Raw genomic sequence first — 17,103 nt, forward strand, 5'->3', positions numbered from 1 at the left:
ACGTTTTAGCGGAGCGACAAGGCTAAAATTAGAATTCCGTCAACCGTCGATCACACGCCACACATTGTTTTGTACATAGTTGCTTTCTATTAAAATATAAGTATTATATTTGGTGATCAACTGTCTCACATCCTATCTACAAATTTAAATACCTTCGCTGAATATTGGGTTCGGTCGAAGACGTACATTGGTTGCGCAAATGTTACCTGCGAACCTGTACGTACCCGTAACAGGCAACGCGACCGCGTTTAGCACTTCGAATCTTGATAACAGTTTCGGAATTCTTTCGCTCTTCGGCTGGCTTCTTATGGTTAATTGTCGATTAGTTGTCCCCGGATGAAACTAATAAAAGGCGAAGTTTAACATGTAGACGCCGGTGTTCATCACCGGTGGGTCACGCGTGTCTGTCCCGTAAGGCGGCGTGTATTTGCTTATTCTGCTTACATTTCACGAAAATAGATAGTAACAAAATATGCTTATGTTATTTTATCTCAGCATCATAAACAGGCAATAAATAGTAAATTCAATATTATAAACTTAACATAATTATTTGATTTTTTTTTTTTAATTTCGGGTGCCGCCTTACAAAGAAAATCGCGAATATTGGCGCGGCGTCAACGTGTCTATATTTTCGATTATTATCCTTGGGAGATTCGGAGATAGGTGTAAGAATTGTTGTCAATGTATACGCTGCTTTGAAAGTCAGTTAGGGTTAACCGACTTTTCTTTGAAAATTAATTCCGCAGTGCAAGCACATCTTTATCGTGGGATCTTTCTTCGTAACTTACCGATAGATAGGATAATTATATTGGCCGCGGAACGACTAAACAAAATAAAAAGATTATTTTAAAAATCAAAATAAAACAAATTAAATATTCATATCAACCTTTTCGTAATTTAGTAGCATTGTAACTTGTTTATAACCAACTTGTAAAATAACTTTTTAACTCAATTTTACGGTTAGTGCACATGTTCTCCGTGAGATATCACCTAGTTTGTGCATATCTTTTGGACACCCTGTATATTTGTAAACTGCTAAATATGATTATCCTTTGAGATGCATAAACTGAATAATATTGCAAATGATAAATCCCTTATCGTGATAATTGCAAGCAACAGGATCTTCACAGACATTTCCCTCTTTCTCTAATCTTTTTTATTCTATTAGAAATAATAAAATAATCATTTTGTGTTATTAAATTTTTTACTGTTTTATTATCAATCTAGTCGTTTTTGTCATAAATGTATAAAACTTGCAGTTTTTTCCATGTCTTAACATTATAAGACCAAGAGATTAATTTTTTAGTAATGCATTTCTCATATAAAACATTTATGCACATTTATTTAACAACTATAAACTGACAACTTATTAATTAAAGTTGACAACAATTAATTCAAGATTTAACGGTTTTGCTATACTTGGACTAGTATCATTTTGGAAATCCCAAAAGAGTGCACAAAATATTATCTCATGAAAATTTGTTCTTCAAACAATTTAATCTTTAATAAACAAAACAAGATTTGAAAATTTGTTTTAGTATATTCGAATGACAATAGCGATAGACGGCGAGGTTAGGGCTTCATATAAATCACTTGTACTATAATTGCTTTCGATTAATTGACACTTCTTTTTCTTTAATAGCTTCGTGACACTAATTTGTGACCAATTTTGAAAATTCATTTTTATTGCAATATATTTGAACAAACTGAATTTGACTAGAATGTTTCGAATGCAAAAGAGTTCTAGTGCCGGCCACTATTATAACATTAACTTTCTAGATTCGCTATAATTAATTAAATTTACTTTAAATACATGAGGGTTTTAGTGGTTGATTGTCGGCGTTGAACGTGTTAAAATGAGACAACATTTATTTCTTCTGTTTTCACGTTTTACTTTCACGAACTTCATAACAGAAGAATTAACATTTGTTTAGAAGAAACGAATCGTATTCGTACTTAGTCGATTGTGTGCAAAAGCTTTTCGTGTGTACGTCTCGTTGTTATAGTTTGAGGTTACGTCCTACTACCTCTCTCATAAAATTCTCTATAAAAAAAAACTGTGCCTCTAATTGACGTTAGCCTCGATGGCTTTCGGAGATGGGAAATCGGATAAATATCGGCAATCCAATAAATGTGTAATGGCTCAAAACGAAGTTAGGGAAAGTCGGGTCGTGCTCCGACCAGTACAACGTCCAGTGCCGGCAAAAGTTATTTCCGCCACTTTTCCGCTTAATTTTAGCACTAAATTCAAATAAAATCGAGAGACATCATACTTTTATGCAATATCGTTTGTGGCCATATTGTTTACCCCATTATCTTTGCTACTGCGATACGTTAAACCAGAGCTGTTCAACAAGGGCAAGGGTAAAGGCCACGGTCTTTGCAGATTGGAAACGTGAGAAAAGAAAAAGAAAAGTGTCTACATTTTACGCAATCCCCCTCTTTCTCTCGTATTGTATTGCATTGCATTATATGTATATAATAATTGTACGATACTCATTCTATTTCACTCAATCCCGACACATTGAAAGACATTTCTTAGTTTATTCACGATTGCGAAAAATATCTTCGAAACTGTATATTTTGGAAAATTGACAAATAAAGTTCAGAATTGCCATAAACATCGACAATTGCATAATAATCCAGCGTCAGAGGATTAATTGTAATAAACGGTGCCAGCTTAGCAATTTTATAGAGAACAGTTTATTAGTTGAGGTTATATTTATTTCACGTGTAAGTTCAAACTCGTAGTTCAAATTTCTAACTAAAAATTAAAATTGTAAGATAATTATTCAGTCTTTCTATTAACTTTTCACGTAGAAACGTGCCTGAGATTGTAAAAGAGAAAGAAGGACAGTGAAATGGACAGTGAAGAATGTGAATGAGGCTTTACAAATGCTTCCCGAAAGTATCGATTAACGCGAGAATTAACAAACAAGTAAAAATGACTGGTTTCTTCCAAAGAAACTTCTCGATAAACTTCTTTATTAAGGCATCAGATAATTAATTTTATTCATTTAATATTATTATAGAATTTATACGATATTTAGATAAATATAATCTTGTTATTACGAAAGTATGTAGTACATTCGTTGCGTTTAAGACTCCGTAATTCCGCTGTTAATTGGATTGTGAGAATGTCAAAACTAAAATATAAATGATACTCATTGATTATAAGTATTAAATTTCTTCAATATTATTAACCGTTTAATTCGCTAAATATGCTATTTAAATAATTCGTTGTTAATTACCGATACATGTTCTTTTCTTTCAAATTACAAATTTCCCGCTCTTACAAATTGCAAGTTCTTATTATACAATTTCGTAAAATTCATTCCTGCCCTCTTATTAAATTTTAATCGCGCCACTGACTCGTTGTTCAAATTTCGATTTTCATCCAGTTTAGCCCAAGATATACAATATGGCTCAATCTTCCCCTAACCGGTATCAACACTTTATGGTCGGGCAAATGTGGATGCGGACTGCACATAAACCAGACCACTTTTATTTATCGCGTGAGTTTATGTGCTCTACAACTATAGTAAAAAGGTATGTCCAACAGAAAAATTCGCAGCTTTATTGATACAAAATTAAAACGTTCATAATAGTTAAATGATTGATATAACTAACGTTTTCTAACATACTGATGACGACATAATGACAATTTTTAATAAATGGCGTTCAAGCAACTCTGAAGGAAAAAGGACAGTAACGTTTTTGCTCTCATTGAAATTATTTTCGGAACATAAAATGAATAAAATTTATTATATTTATAATAGTTTGTATAAAGTGTACATAGTATAATAATAAAGTAACAAATCGCAAGATACCGATGTTCGAGCTCTTCTAGTTTAACCGATTCAATCGAAACGTGATTTCCTTTCATAATTTCTCAGGTATTTCAAATAAAATTTCAGAAAGATATTTCTATCAATAATTAATCGCAATGGTAAAAGTCCTCTTATTCTCTGTAAATTCTCTCATTCTCCGTCTTATTCTCGGTATTTACGTTTCTATGTCGAAAATCGAGTAGTTTGGGAGTCGTACATTTTGTCTCTAACGCTCGTTCACTCAACGCACTGTACCCCGCCACGAACTAAAACTACAATTGAAAAGCCTATTGTACGTTCCCGGGCACAAGTGTAAATATATATTTGAAACGTACCTTTTACGTCGCGGCTCGTCCCCGTACCCGCCATACTCGTGATTCTGAAACAAACGGGAACAGATAAATATCAGTCAAGTTCGGATGGCACGTGAATAAATAAATTTGTCCTTAATACAATACGCAACAGTTCCGCGAGATAGGATGGTTCGCGGTAGGAAAGCTAAAGGTATACAACGCGGAAGAAAGTAGGAAAGTTGACAGATAGGAGAAAAGAAACTAAAGACAGGAGATGGAAGAAAAAAGATAGATAGATAGATGGATTAATGGATAGATGGATAGATAAATAGATAGATAGAGAGATAACAGATACATAGATAAACAGGAAGAGATAAAAGGCAGAAAACCAGAAAGATGAAGGAAGACAAGAAATAGAAGAAAGAAGAGAGAAATAAAAGGCAGGAAACCGGGAAAATAGAGGAAGACAGGAAACAAAAGAAAGGAGAGAGAGAAGAGAGAGAGAGAGAGAGAGAAGAGAAAACGAGGTAGACAAAAGAATGGAAAACAGGGGACTGAAGAACATAAAGAAATTCTTTAAGACACTAAGGTAGAAACAGTGAGAAAATGAATGAGTGAAATAGTGAAAGACGGCCATAGGAAAGACGAGAGACAGAAGGCAGAAAGACAAAAGACAGCGTCGCATGGTGAATATCTGAGATTGAATCTCGCGACGCGACACCTCTGAGGAGGCGTGCATTGGGTGCCTCTCCGCTTGTCGACACGCACCGTCGTTTTCCGTTTATTGGCCGAAGGTTGCATAAGAGAAATGCACGCTGCAGGTTCGGCTGAATTTCGATGGTACGCGATGTCACCAGGGATGCGTACTCGAGCAATCTATTAATACACGTCCACGCGTCTTTTTACGACAGCACCCAAAGCGACGGAAATAGTGCAGCGAGACAGTTAAGGGGCGGGTAGGTATTGGACCATAGGTAAATCCTTAAATTGTATGCAATCTATGACTAGCCATGCCACCGAATCTTCAGACGATATTATCCGATATTATTTGATCAAGTTCTGTTTCTACAGTTTATTCTATACCACAACGGTGTACGTTCCTCCGAGCAGGTGCGCGCGTGGAAAAAATGTTTCAGGTCCGAATTTTTGCATGGTTCTGCAATTTATGGTCTGCTTGGTTGTAAAGCGTAAGCTACCGAACAAGATATTTTCGCCACATTATGATTAAAAATGAAATCAAATTTAAAAACATTGCGTGTCATTCATGTGACTTCGACAAGGAAAATAATTTAGATTTATTAAATGTAGAATATTACTTTGATATATGTACATATAATATTACTTTTAAATATTGATAATAGAAAAGCAAAACTTGATTTCTATTTAAAAGACACGAATAATATCTACATTTAGTGAATTATGTACTAAATATTCATAACGAAACTGATGCGACATTATAGGGTTGACATTAAAAACGTCGAGCCAGCTATAGTAACCAGTTTCACATTTTGTATAATATATTAAAATTGTTGAAATTATAAATACTCTTTTATGGCAAACGATTGAATAAATTTCTTAAGTGAAATTAATTACAATAAACATGGTCTAAATAAATGCAACCTTCTCGTTATTATAAGACAACGCGCGAAGGTCACTTTTTACTGCTCGGTAGGTTCATTGCTAAGATAGATGTGTCAGTGTTAAAGTACAAACACTCCTTTGTGGCAGTTTAAACTTTTTAATAAAAGATCTTGCACGTATTTGTCGGATCAGACGCAATCTTCGTGCATTGATAACAATAGAGCAGTTCACACTCGTTAATTAAAATATATTTGCTAAGTAATACTTGTTAAGTAGACTATATTGGAAATGCATTAAGCCGTGACTGTAGCGTTGCGCCGTTCATCGACTTTAACACAATTTTAATTCGATTACACTTGTAATAAAAGTACATCAATTTTTTACTGACAAAAAGACTGCGCTGAAATGTTAAATGGAACCAGGAATATATATCGTTGACAACAATTTCTGGATCAATTTGTTGAAGAACGACCGACCTAAATCAAAGTTTAACGGGGGGCGATTTATATTCCAGATATAGCTCCGGAAGATCGAAGGAACATTATATTCTCAATTTATGCAAATTTCATGTAACGAACGATATTGCCAACGACGGCCCGATAGCCTTACGAAAGTAATTTAATTTCATAATTTACGACCCCGGTTGCCTACCGAGATGCTTCACGGTAACGTTATTTACTTGTACAGGTGACAGCATTTTACGAGGTTCTTTACGTAATCACCTTCGAACTAAGTTATTTAATTTTTAATCAAAAAATCCGCGCAGCTTCCGTGAAAATCTTGATACGTGTTTCCAAGTACTCATCGCGCGTTTTTCTATAATTTAATTTGTGTACTTTTGCGAAAAACTCCTAAGACCTACGAATTCCGTTAATTAATGTTAACGCCGACTACTTTATAATTGCAATTGTTTTTTGTAAGATTCTTGCATTACGAAGTGCATCTTGTCCATTTACTAAGTTCGTTGTTATCTTATTTTATTACATATTACCTCTCATCTTTTTCTACCCATTAACTATTACTATTTCGCGATACCCATTTTAACATATCAGCCGTTTATTTTGAAAGTGGCCTAACTCCATTTGTCAATTTTTTCTGGTTGCCACGGTTAAATGTACAACTTCAATGTTATATATCAGTAAAGCATTTTAGGTTGCTTATATTCCGAGTAAATACGATAATTCTTAACACATAAGTTTTCAGATTTAGTTCAATAATTGAACAGTGTAGTTTCAAAGTGGCCTCACTCCATTTATACTTAAATCAAGATAATATATGTACTATTGACAATGTCTGAAGGCAGTGATGAAGGCTATTTTAATTAATCAGCATTTAACAAGATAAACTCAGTTTTTGGACTATTGCGTTAGTGGAATAAGCAGTACGTTTAATTAATATAAAACTTAAAATGTAATATTAAATTTTAGAAATTATTTCACCCATCGAGAAGAACAGAACAAGAACATTTAGTTCAGATAGCAAAGAAGAAATAGTAACTAATGATTTTAAAAAAAAAATCGAAAAAGAAACAGAATAATATTCGTCTTCCAAACTTTTTTTTTATTTTTGTCCAAACTTTGGAAAATAATGTGGAAATCATAGATCACAAATTTTTAATATGAGGACATTCGTTTTTGCCAAATGATAGAGATTTTTTGGCGTGGTAGAAATGTCATTAAAAAAAAAAATAATTTACTGTTCGTTCCCCAAGATTATTACAAGATTATTAAAAAGTGTCGGAAAGGTAATAACTTTATTGTAAATGAAATGATGCAAGAAGATTTTGTATCAACAAAATTATTAGAAGGCGCAATTTTTGAAAGCGTAAAGAATTCTGATGGAGAATCAATAAACTGGTTAAAAAAATGTCGGATGCGTTTTTTTAGAAATAAACCGTATAAAATATTCTATAAGACATCAATGAATGAGAATGAAAATTTTAAAGTCCTGGATTTATTACCACGTCGGGGTAGACCAAGAAAGTTCTAAAATATTGTATTTACACCACTGTATAAAACTATCAGACAAATTCCAACAGCAAAATTCAAGGACATAATTGACCTATTACGATATATATGTACCACCGGAACATCATGATTTCTTCAAATCCCTTTCACACACACAAAATATAGAGGAGTAGTAAATTGTTTTGTAATAAATTTATGTTTTTTATGTTTTTATTGTGTTATTTTATGTTTTATTTTATGTAGTTAAAAAATGTTTTGAATCGCATAAATTACGTTTCCGAAGTGTTTTAAAGATATGTAAAATAAATTAAGTATTGTCTTTTTCAATTTGAAGCATCTTAAATTATGTTGAATGGACTTGGGCACCTTCAAATTTTATAACGAATCTGGATGTTAATTTTGAAAGTGGCCTAACTCCATTCTTGATAGGAAAACGCATATTATTCACTAAATAGTTGTCACTATTTTAATAGGAACTATAAATTGAACACCCTTAGATATACTTAAGCAGTATGACTCATTAGTATCCTATAGGTATATTTTTAAATTCATTGAAACGCAAACCCTTAAATATCTCGATGAAAGTAAATGGAGTTAGGTCATTTTCAAAATAAGCAGCTCATATATTCCACCTTATTGCATACTATTATATATTTGATTTTAAATTTTATTTAATGTTAATCTCCGCAATGGCGATGTCGTTGTATTCGCATCTAGGAAACTACTATGACCCCGGAAGAACATGAATTGGAAAATAAGCATTATTGTATTCGTTACTGTAAATTCATTACACTTGAACATTCCGTTCCACGGATTTCCATACACGCACTTATTCACTATGGTAACAGATTGCTGATCTTGAAAATTAAATCACAATGTCTTCGTATCTGTTTCAAGGATACGTGTATTTGCGGAATACATTTCCATGGCAATACTTTGTACTACGCAAATGTTGGTATACGAACACTGTTACTGCAACGCTAAAAACAAATTCTATTAAAATTCCATAAAATTGTTTTGTATCACGCTCCACACGTTTGAAAATTCGATCAGATGCTAAGTGCATGAAATGTGAATAAAACCTGTGAATAAAACATGGCAATTCATATTTACGTGCGAACAAGCGGAAAGCAGTGAACAAAACGATTCCGATGAAACAATAAGCACGCGTTGTATGTTAACATTCATTAGTCTGGCAGGAACTGTGTCAATTAGCCAGTTGCGCGCATCGAAAAGCGGCTCGTAAAAGTCGCATAAATTTGCAAACGGTCGCTGCGACTGTACGTGCGCATCATTGTTCCACGATCTACATATTTTTAAACGATGCGTACTGACCGTTTCGTTATCGGCCGCGAGATATCGACAACCATAAACGATTGTACGAGCGCGCCGCGAAACTTTCGTCATTAACTTTTGAAAAGGGCGAAACGTCGACCGAGAATCAATTAAGATTTTCATCGTGTGACACGATCGCACCTAACTTTTACCTCGCGCTGCGAAATTCCCAGACTGAAGGAGGTGTGCCAAGTAGTCGGGAGGTAGAACATTAAGACTGTCTAATAGGATTAAAAGGGAACTCCGAAGTAAACTTTAAGAACCTTCCGCGGATTAGTCATGAAAAGAATACATCACGTCCGGAAATCGGGTGACAAAGCCCGTTGGTCCCTCGAGCAGGTTCTGCAGAGAAAGTGCGACAGAGGGATCATATCGCGGTGATTCCCGAGATACCCGAAAAGCGTAGTTGGCATTTAATGGCAACGCGAACGTCTGCTGTGACTCAGACAATCTATCTACTGAATTTAGAGAACTGATGACCACTCCGACTGCTCGGTTGTGCCAATAGACCATTACTAACGCTGTGCGCCAGAGTTTTGTGTTTCGTATTACAATAGGTAGTACATATTTCTGTGGTCGCGAGTTAGACACCTCGATAAAAGAATTCTATTGAATAATTAGTTTATATAAGAAACAAAAAGTATTCGAGTAGCTTTCAAAGCGCAATAACTTTTCTAAAACTGGTCTAACTGGCTTGAATTTTTGTTAAATGTTAGTGAAATTAATTTGCTGTACATGTACTAAAATAATTCTTCTCAATTTTGCTATTTAAAATATATAAAAAATACTCTGGTCGTTTAACTGTTTAAAAATCATCTGCGTTTGAAGTCCGTAAGAAACTGATTTTCACGCTTTTTGATTATTATCCTTGTGGCAATGACATCGACCGATTTCAGGTTCTAAGTAATAGCAAAATTAAGATGTACAGTAAACCATTTAATAAAAAGTTCGTGTCAGTTAATTCAGATTTTTAAAAATTATTACATTTTAAAAAATGTTCCAATATGTTTTACTAGGTGTAATCGAACACTTTTCAGAAACGAATAATTTTGAAAAAATTTGAACGAATGAATTTTTCTGAGACGTTGAAAGAACTATTAGGTTGATGCATATGAAATATCGGATTTTTAAGTGAGTATATCTTTTTCCAAAAGCTATTGATTTAATCAAAATGTGCCCCATTTATTTCAATTCACTTTTCCCAACGCGAGTTTCATTCATAGACGTCTGTCTTCAAGAAATTCTGATTTTTCGGATCGATAAACTATAGTATGGAATTTTCTCAGACTGTCTCCATTTACATATTGTTCAGCCCATAAAAACTACGCATACGTCGTACAAAACAATTGCGAAATTAAACGAAGTAAATTATAAAATTTTATAAAATATAGATCTTTCGTCAATCGACTTTCACTATTTTAAACATTTAGGACAATTTTTACGGGCTAAACGGTATATAAATGAAGACAGTCCGAAATATTCCATGTCACAGTTTATTAATTCTAAAGATCAGAATTTGTTTAAGACAGGCATTTCTGTATTGAAATCTCGTTGAAAAGGGCGTAGTAAAGCAAACGGGCCATATTTTTATTAAATCGACAGCCTTTGAAAAAAGATTTATATATTTACTTAAACATCCGACATTTCATATACACCAATATAATAGTTGATTATACGAGTACAAGAATTTTCTATAAAAGTCGCCCTTTAATATTATGTAATCGTGTCGTCACTGTTTGAAAACTTTTTCAAGTGCATGATAACGTGCAACACTAATCTCAATTTAGTTTCAAAGTGCTGTTAACTTTTGTCAATGTATAATTAGCATCTACAAGAAATTTAATTTATTACGTCGTAAAGTTCTTGTCGATCCTCGTTCAGTTTACGGTATATGCTACGAATCCATACATATAAATTCTTGTTGCATGTTAGTATTGCGAACTAAGCTTTTTGTTAACAGACAACTTTCAATGACCTTAAGCAGTACAAAGTGCAAAAATCAAGTTATAAAAACAACGTTATGCTATTCCTTCGTTGCAGTAAAACGAAAACAGTAATGGCTCGACAAGTAGAAACACAAAATTAAAATGGCTGCCGAAGTCACGCTCAATTTTTCATATAATTTGAAATAAATTATTTTCTCAACTTAATTAAATGCCGTACAATCTTCTTCACAATTCCTCGAGATGAAATGCTAAATGCTAAATGTCGAAAACAACGAAAGATTGAATAAAAAAAGGATTGATTCCCGAAAAGAATGAAATCAAAATTATTATATTATATATTATATTAATAATGATATTATCATCCAGTAAAAATAGAACAGATTTTTTTATAGAAATTTATTTTACGATAACAGCTTTTAAATAGAAATTTTAAGATATAAATTTAAAATTATATATTAACTTATATAAATTAATCAAATAAATACCGAATATTCCTACAGTGGCGAAAGGTAGTACACAAAAAGTTTCGCCGAGATCATGAAAGATCCTACGGTGTCGTAATAAGGTTAACATGCTTGTCTATGACGGCGACAGATTGCAAATTACATTTATCTGCTATGAGTATTCTCATACTTCGACATCTATTCACACATACATCGAATCGTTGTCTACGAATTAATTCATACAGTTGGCGCTAACAACCAGATTGCTTACTATGTATGTGCGGTAACTCGTAATGAGCAGTCAACGTGTTAAGTGAGAACTTGGAATGCCTCGAGCTCATACGCATTACTCACACTTGTACACGACCTTGCTCTGTCGTTTAGCAGGAATGTGTAATAATGCTCTGATAACTGTTGCAGATTCGAGAGCTTGCCATGCCACGTATTCGCAACAGGTGCAGTTTTTCCGCGCCTTCCAGGGATTACAGACAGATAAACTGGGAAACGTTGAGACAGGATGAGATACAGTTTTCGTTCAGCGAACGAAATTGCAACAATTTGCGATAGGAAATAGTATAAATATTTAACACTTAGCCATTCGCGCGTCACATGTTGCGCCGGCAGCAATGATGCAGATTATTTCACTTGTCGTCTTTATCGGGAAAGTTATCGGCAAATTATAAATTGTCAAGTTTTACTGTCCCTCTCCTGTCCCCCTATTTTCATGAAATTTCGAAGATATACGTATGTAAATAAATGTAAAATTTGTTTGTCTTATATATTTGCACGTTACGCCAATGTGCTGACGCCGGACGGCATAGCGTTAAGCACATTTATTAAGTATATTTATACTTAAGTAAGAGCTAACATAAAATATTTTCTTTATACATTATCATACAATATGTTTGAATGCAATTCCATCGTTTTTTGCATAACGCGGTACTTAAAAAAATTATTATACAAATTGTCGCATGCACAAATACATATTACAAATGTTTTCAGCTAGGCATCTTGTTTCTGTGTATACTGGATTTCTAAAAAGTGTACTCTTGATAGCGCGCTTCAGGAAGTCAGAAGACTGAAACGTGCGACAGTGACAAAATGTAACAGTTATCGAGGCTTTTCTGTGTGTACATAGCATCATGTATAACCCTGAGCACATACCGCCACTGATGACAGGTAAATGGATGAGCAGAGATGAACGGGAACATCGCGTGTACGTGCAACAATTTGTCGCCCGGCAAAAACAAATTTTATCGCGAAAGTACTGAAAGTGCTAACACTTTTCTGGATTACTGTCACACGCACGTATATGTTTAGTTTTCCTAAAATTATAATTATTTTAAGAGAAAGAGAAAATGAGAATCGGTGAAAAAGCTATTCGCTACAGAAGCCATCAACAATGTCGGAAAAATCTCGTCGAATGAAATAAAGTGGATCATAAATGAAAAAGAAACGAATAAATAGATTGTTCCCTACTATAAAAATTCATCCCTGAAGAGGTTAAAGAAATCAATTTCGCGTAATAATCGCGTTGGATATCGATTGAATATAGTTCTATCTAAGACTATAAGATACAAAAAGGGTTGGAAAGTAATTGCTGTGACAGATCGCAACTTCTGATGTACTGTTGCCGACTATATCAATCCAGCAGATAGATACAATTTGGTGTCTACAAGCCTCGGTAAATTTCATCAAAATTGTCAAGATTTGGTGTTATGTTTTTCAAGAGATGTAAAACGTTTTCAATATTATTTGTAGCGTTGTGCAAAGACGGACAGGTGTTACTGTAATTACGTACGCTTACAGACTAAAAGAACAAGACTCCCACCGCTGGTTCACGCGTTGCACATTCTCACATACACACGCTCACACTTCCGCGCATAAAACACGTCCTAATAATTTACAGTCGACAATTATAATTGTATTACTTCACACTTCTTCTCAACCGTAAGTTTGTTTATCTGTCGGACAATATTCTACTTTTGCAGTGCCTTCGTTATATTTTTCCTGTATGCAGTAGAATCTTACATCGATGTGTTTACTGCGTTTATTGCAAATACCATTTTTTATTAGGTTGATCGTGCTCTGATTATTAATTAAAAGCCTTGTTTTTACTTCCTTATTCGTTAAAGTTTCTAGTGCGGTTTTTAAGTATATATAAGTTTCCTGCAACGATAAGCATAAGATCACCAACTTATTGGACCGTTCTCATAGAAAATTTTGTATCCTGTCGTGCTCTTGCGTGTAACAAAAATTGATTATTATTATAAAAATCGTGAAATTATTATCGATAAGATATTTACACGATATCGATAATCGCAGCTCTAGATAAAAGTCGCAGCTTGTAACATTGGGCTTGCGGCTTCGGCGAGCCACCCGCCCCCCACCCCCCGTCTACGAGAGTTAACGCAACAACTTTATCTGCGAAGTTCGATACGAGGAAAAGTTAGCGCGGAAATACGTGTTTGGATTGCACATGAAATGGTGTTGATACAGCCCGCCGTTGAAGTGGTCCGGTAATCATTAATTCGAATCGAACGTCATAGAACGTTAGAGAACACCGGAGACGTCGCTGTCCTGCGTGCGTCTCGTGACTGACTCGCGACTCGTTTCGAAATATCCGCGCGAAATCTAGGAACCACGCCGCGACACGAGAACGGAAACGAAAACTAGAACGAGATCAAGAACGGGAAAGGGAAAGGGAGAGAGAAAGAGAAAGAGTACGAGAGCGAGAACCACGTTGCAGAAAAAGTTTGGCAACGGGCAGGTGGCCAAGCAAAACCTCTAGGGCGAGGGTAAAGGTGGGGGAGACCGCGCGGAGGAGATTCTTGCGGAATACCCGCGGGGGAACGATCCAACATCTCTGACGGCTCGGCGTGTCGCATCATCGTACAGCCCGCATACTATCGCCGTTACGAGGCACCGGTGAATCCCACGTAGGATCTGTATAACGTTGTTATAAACATAACTCAACACTGGCCACGCGCCAACCACGTGGTTTCACGCTCAATGGATTACGCAGACCGCGGAGGAAAGAAATACCGCTGTAGAGGGCCACGCTTCCGATCAATTTTCCGGGTCCCGATCGAACGTGGAAATTTTTGGATCATCCCGATGCACCATGTTTGCTGGCTCACTTCCGGTAACCGAGTGACGCATCACGCCTCCGCCGAATCCGTTTTTACTCCCGATTTACTTGATCTCGATCTACTCCCTAGGCATCGTACACTTATTTCGAGAGAATATTTCCAATGAATCTATTCGTTACTCGTTACGCTGACGCAATTGTTAAAGTAATGAATATGATAGAGAGAACATTTTGTTTATTGAATTTATATATATATATTTATTTATTTATTTACTTACTAATGCTTTAAACCAGGTGATTTATTTAGCAAATACAGAATTGTTACATGCATACATGTTTGATATTACTTGTACTTGATATTATTACTACCTAAATTCTTGCTAAATATTGATGAAGAAGTTACAAATTATCCTAAGACTCATTTAAATGAACTCGTTTCTGCTGTTTCTTTTTTTCTTAAAGATATTTAATACAATTATTCTCATAACGCGATCGGATCAATGATTCAGAATCGATTTATATGCGTGGCATATTTTTACAGGTTTGTTTCTATTGTACGAGACAATAATACAATGAAAATAATACGTCCAGAATTCGTGGTCCATTTCCGTTTCCATTCCTTCTGTATAAGAATGCGCGTTCGTATAATTGAGGATATGCTCGACAGCTAGTTCGGATAATGAAGGTTCAATCATGCGTTCGTATAGCTCGGGATGAACGTATTCATTCGTATAAACAAGGTGCGGATAAACAACGGTCCCGCTGTGTATGCGTACGCGTTGCATTAATATGAACGTTCTCCCGATTTTGGTGAGGGTGAGGGGGGACGGGGTATTTCGAAACCAACAGGCTTCCGCCTACGCGAATAGTGGGCGTCCCGAATTCCCACGCTATTACAGGAAGCAATGTTCATTAAATCCTCCGATTTTAACCCTTTGAGGGATTTGAGAGGAATGTCGTCATGGCGACGACATCAGTCCTGTGCGTCTTATTCTGGGAATTGTGAACGTATAATTCCATTGTTTAGATCATTGTTTAGATCGTTATTTAGACCATTATTCAGCATCAATTTTCATGATATAAAAAATATATTTGGTTGCTACTGCACTTAAATAATGACAGTTACATAAAATGAAGAAAAGAGGTAAAAAGACAATATTATTGAAAGAGTTTTATGGTTGTTTCCATATTGAAACTTCATACGTGTACGAGTACAAAAAAATATCGTACGTATTTATTTTTTACGAAAATCGCAAAAACAATTTTACTGAACAATTACTGACATTGATCGGGCTGGCCGTGAGTACAATACTTCCGCACGAAACGAGATCTTTAAACCTTTTGCTTAACCCTCTAAGTTATAGAACATTTGGAGATGAATTTCCAATCGGAAAGGGTGTGTAACAGAGAATTAAGAAATATTAGACTGTTGCGAGTGATATTAGATTATTGTGATAAAGTGGGCGACCTTTTAAGTTGGTAGATTTCGTAGAAAGGTCACTGTCTGATACCTAACGTTATATTTAATGTCGTAACAATAAAAAGCGAATGAATTCCAAAGAAATTCGACTCATTTATTTATACTTTAAATGGAAACATATTGCCATGGAAACAGTGCGGAATATTAATGAAGCATTCGATCAGAGGCACAGTTAATGGGCGAGCCACGCAACAATCGATAATACTAAATACATAATATAAACTTCTTTGAAAAGGCAATGCAATCGGTCGTAACTCGTTGTCAGAAGTATGTAGTATGTGATAAAAATAAAGAGTAAGTATTCGCGAAGTGATCTACGTATTATAAGGACAACCCTTAAGTAAAAATTAGATTTTTAACAATAATGCGCATTCGTTTGGATCTCATCCATATCTACTTTTTCTATCTGCCCATTTATTTTTTCCACAACTGTATATAAATTGTAATTTAAGAGCGGGCGTGCCACCACCGAATGATCACTGAGAGGTAAATCCGTGGTTGACATTTTACACTGGTATTTACTACAATTACAAATTTATGCATTACGAATTCACCGAGGCGGAAATCAACAATCTCAGTCTGCTGCTTTAAAATTCAAATGAAATAGCAAGTTCGTGCCCGGGTGTCCGGTGTGATTAAATATGCGCGTTAGTCGTAAGAAAAACGACCGTGAGAAAAGAATTGAAACGAAATGTACGAGCATCAGAGAAGACCTAATTTTCCCGCCATCAAACATTAATGCGACTCTATTTGTCGTCGAATTGACTGAGAACATAAACTATGCATGATTAAAAAATCGTTCGGACAACATGAAATCGCGCCGTATCGCAGTTGAACATATTTTCGTATTTCAAACTCATTTTTTAGATTTTAAACCGATATCCATTTTAGAGATTTCAAAGCCACGATTTGTTTATCATTATTTCGTATTCTATTTTATATTAATATAAAACGTAAAAGAACATTTAAGCGTATACAAAAAATGTAGCAATGATGTATTTAAAATCGAAAAAAATACGGAACAACAACGGTTACAGAATAATTATTAAATGAAAAGGATGATTTGAAGCTGCCATAATTAATATGTTTCATTATAACATAGGAATCCTAAAATTAGAAATACATAAGACTGAATAA

At 34.8% G+C, this 17,103-nt stretch overlaps 1 protein-coding gene across 3 annotated transcripts in view; it reads right to left on the minus strand.

Annotated features, from left to right (window-relative positions):
* Nucleotides 1-17,103, minus strand: part of Sm (heterogeneous nuclear ribonucleoprotein L) — a 422,062-nt gene that overhangs the window by 368,372 nt on the left and 36,587 nt on the right. For 2 of the 3 annotated variants that reach the window (XM_078187714.1, XM_078187713.1), the window contains exon 2: nt 4,166-4,209. In XM_078187714.1, the coding sequence (XP_078043840.1) occupies nt 4,166-4,209 (44 nt within the window). Of the gene's footprint in view, nt 1-4,165; nt 4,210-17,103 lie in introns of those variants that run through there. The other variant, XM_078187715.1, reaches the window with a different exon arrangement.

The sequence above is a fragment of the Augochlora pura genome, chromosome 7 (genome assembly GCF_028453695.1).
Source record: "Augochlora pura isolate Apur16 chromosome 7, APUR_v2.2.1, whole genome shotgun sequence".
NCBI lineage: Eukaryota > Metazoa > Arthropoda > Insecta > Hymenoptera > Halictidae > Augochlora > Augochlora pura.